General features: G+C 46.4%; 1 protein-coding gene across 1 annotated transcript; it reads left to right on the top strand.

Annotated features, from left to right (window-relative positions):
* Positions 1-242: 242 nt before the first annotated feature.
* Positions 243-500, top strand: K441DRAFT_656916 (uncharacterized protein; the record flags this gene model as incomplete). The annotated part of the gene is made up of 2 exons (XM_067648089.1): positions 243-364; positions 410-500. Coding segments are annotated over 2 exons (210 nt in total), but the record flags the coding sequence as incomplete, so codon positions are not given.
* Between the last annotated feature and the right edge of the window lie 328 nt (positions 501-828).

The following is an 828-nucleotide window of genomic DNA, read 5'->3' as shown; positions in this document are numbered from 1 at the left end:
GTAGATTTTGGTATGTTTTGGGGTGGCTTAACTAGGTGGCTGGCTTGACCGGGTGGCTAAGACGTTAGAGCCTAGAAAGTAAAAAGTTGGTAAATTATATAGTATAGGACTATAAGTGTCACAGTACGTGCGGACTGTCAAGGTACGATGTACGAGGTGACTGTATATAATTGACAAACGATGTTGTGTCAGGATCTATGTAGGAGGTGAGGTGGTATATATACACGTCGCTTAGGGGTTAGGTCCGTGCTCGTGTCATAACAACACTAAATCATAACAACGTGTTAGGTCAGTGCCGTGATAGTACATCCCTCCCAATAAGGCGAGCTCCTATAAGCCAAGTAACGGCAGTAAAAACACGAAAGTAAAAAAAATAGACCACATATCCTTATCCTTCCAGTCCTTAAAGGTTCTCGTCCTTCCAGTCCTTAAAGGTCCTCGTCCTTACAGTCCTCGGACCCTCCTACCTATATCCCTACTACATCGCTCTCCGCTAGTGCTCGTCTCGAGCACTAAATAAAGCCGAAGGCGAAGGGGTAAAACAGAGGAGACGAAAAAAATTGTAACCGCGGGGCGTAATTTTGCGGATATTAACACTCGAAAGGCTCGGTTACGGAGATCAAGGTTAAGGCGTAGACTTAAAAGGCTCGGGGGTTACGGAGATCGAGGTTAAGGCGTAGACTCGAAAGGCTCAGGGGTTACGGAGTTCGAGGTTATTGCGTAGACTCGAAAGGCTCGGGGTGCGGAGATCGAGGTTAAAACGTAGATTCTTGTCGCGGTAAACTTAAAGTACTATCTGTGCGAATTCAAAGACGGAGACGGAGACGG

The sequence above is a fragment of the Cenococcum geophilum genome (assembly GCF_001692895.1).
Source record: "Cenococcum geophilum 1.58 unplaced genomic scaffold K441scaffold_12, whole genome shotgun sequence".
Classification (NCBI taxonomy): domain Eukaryota; kingdom Fungi; phylum Ascomycota; class Dothideomycetes; order Gloniales; family Gloniaceae; genus Cenococcum; species Cenococcum geophilum.
Note: the sequence above shows the minus strand (reverse complement) of the source record. Positions and strands in the feature narration are given on the sequence as shown.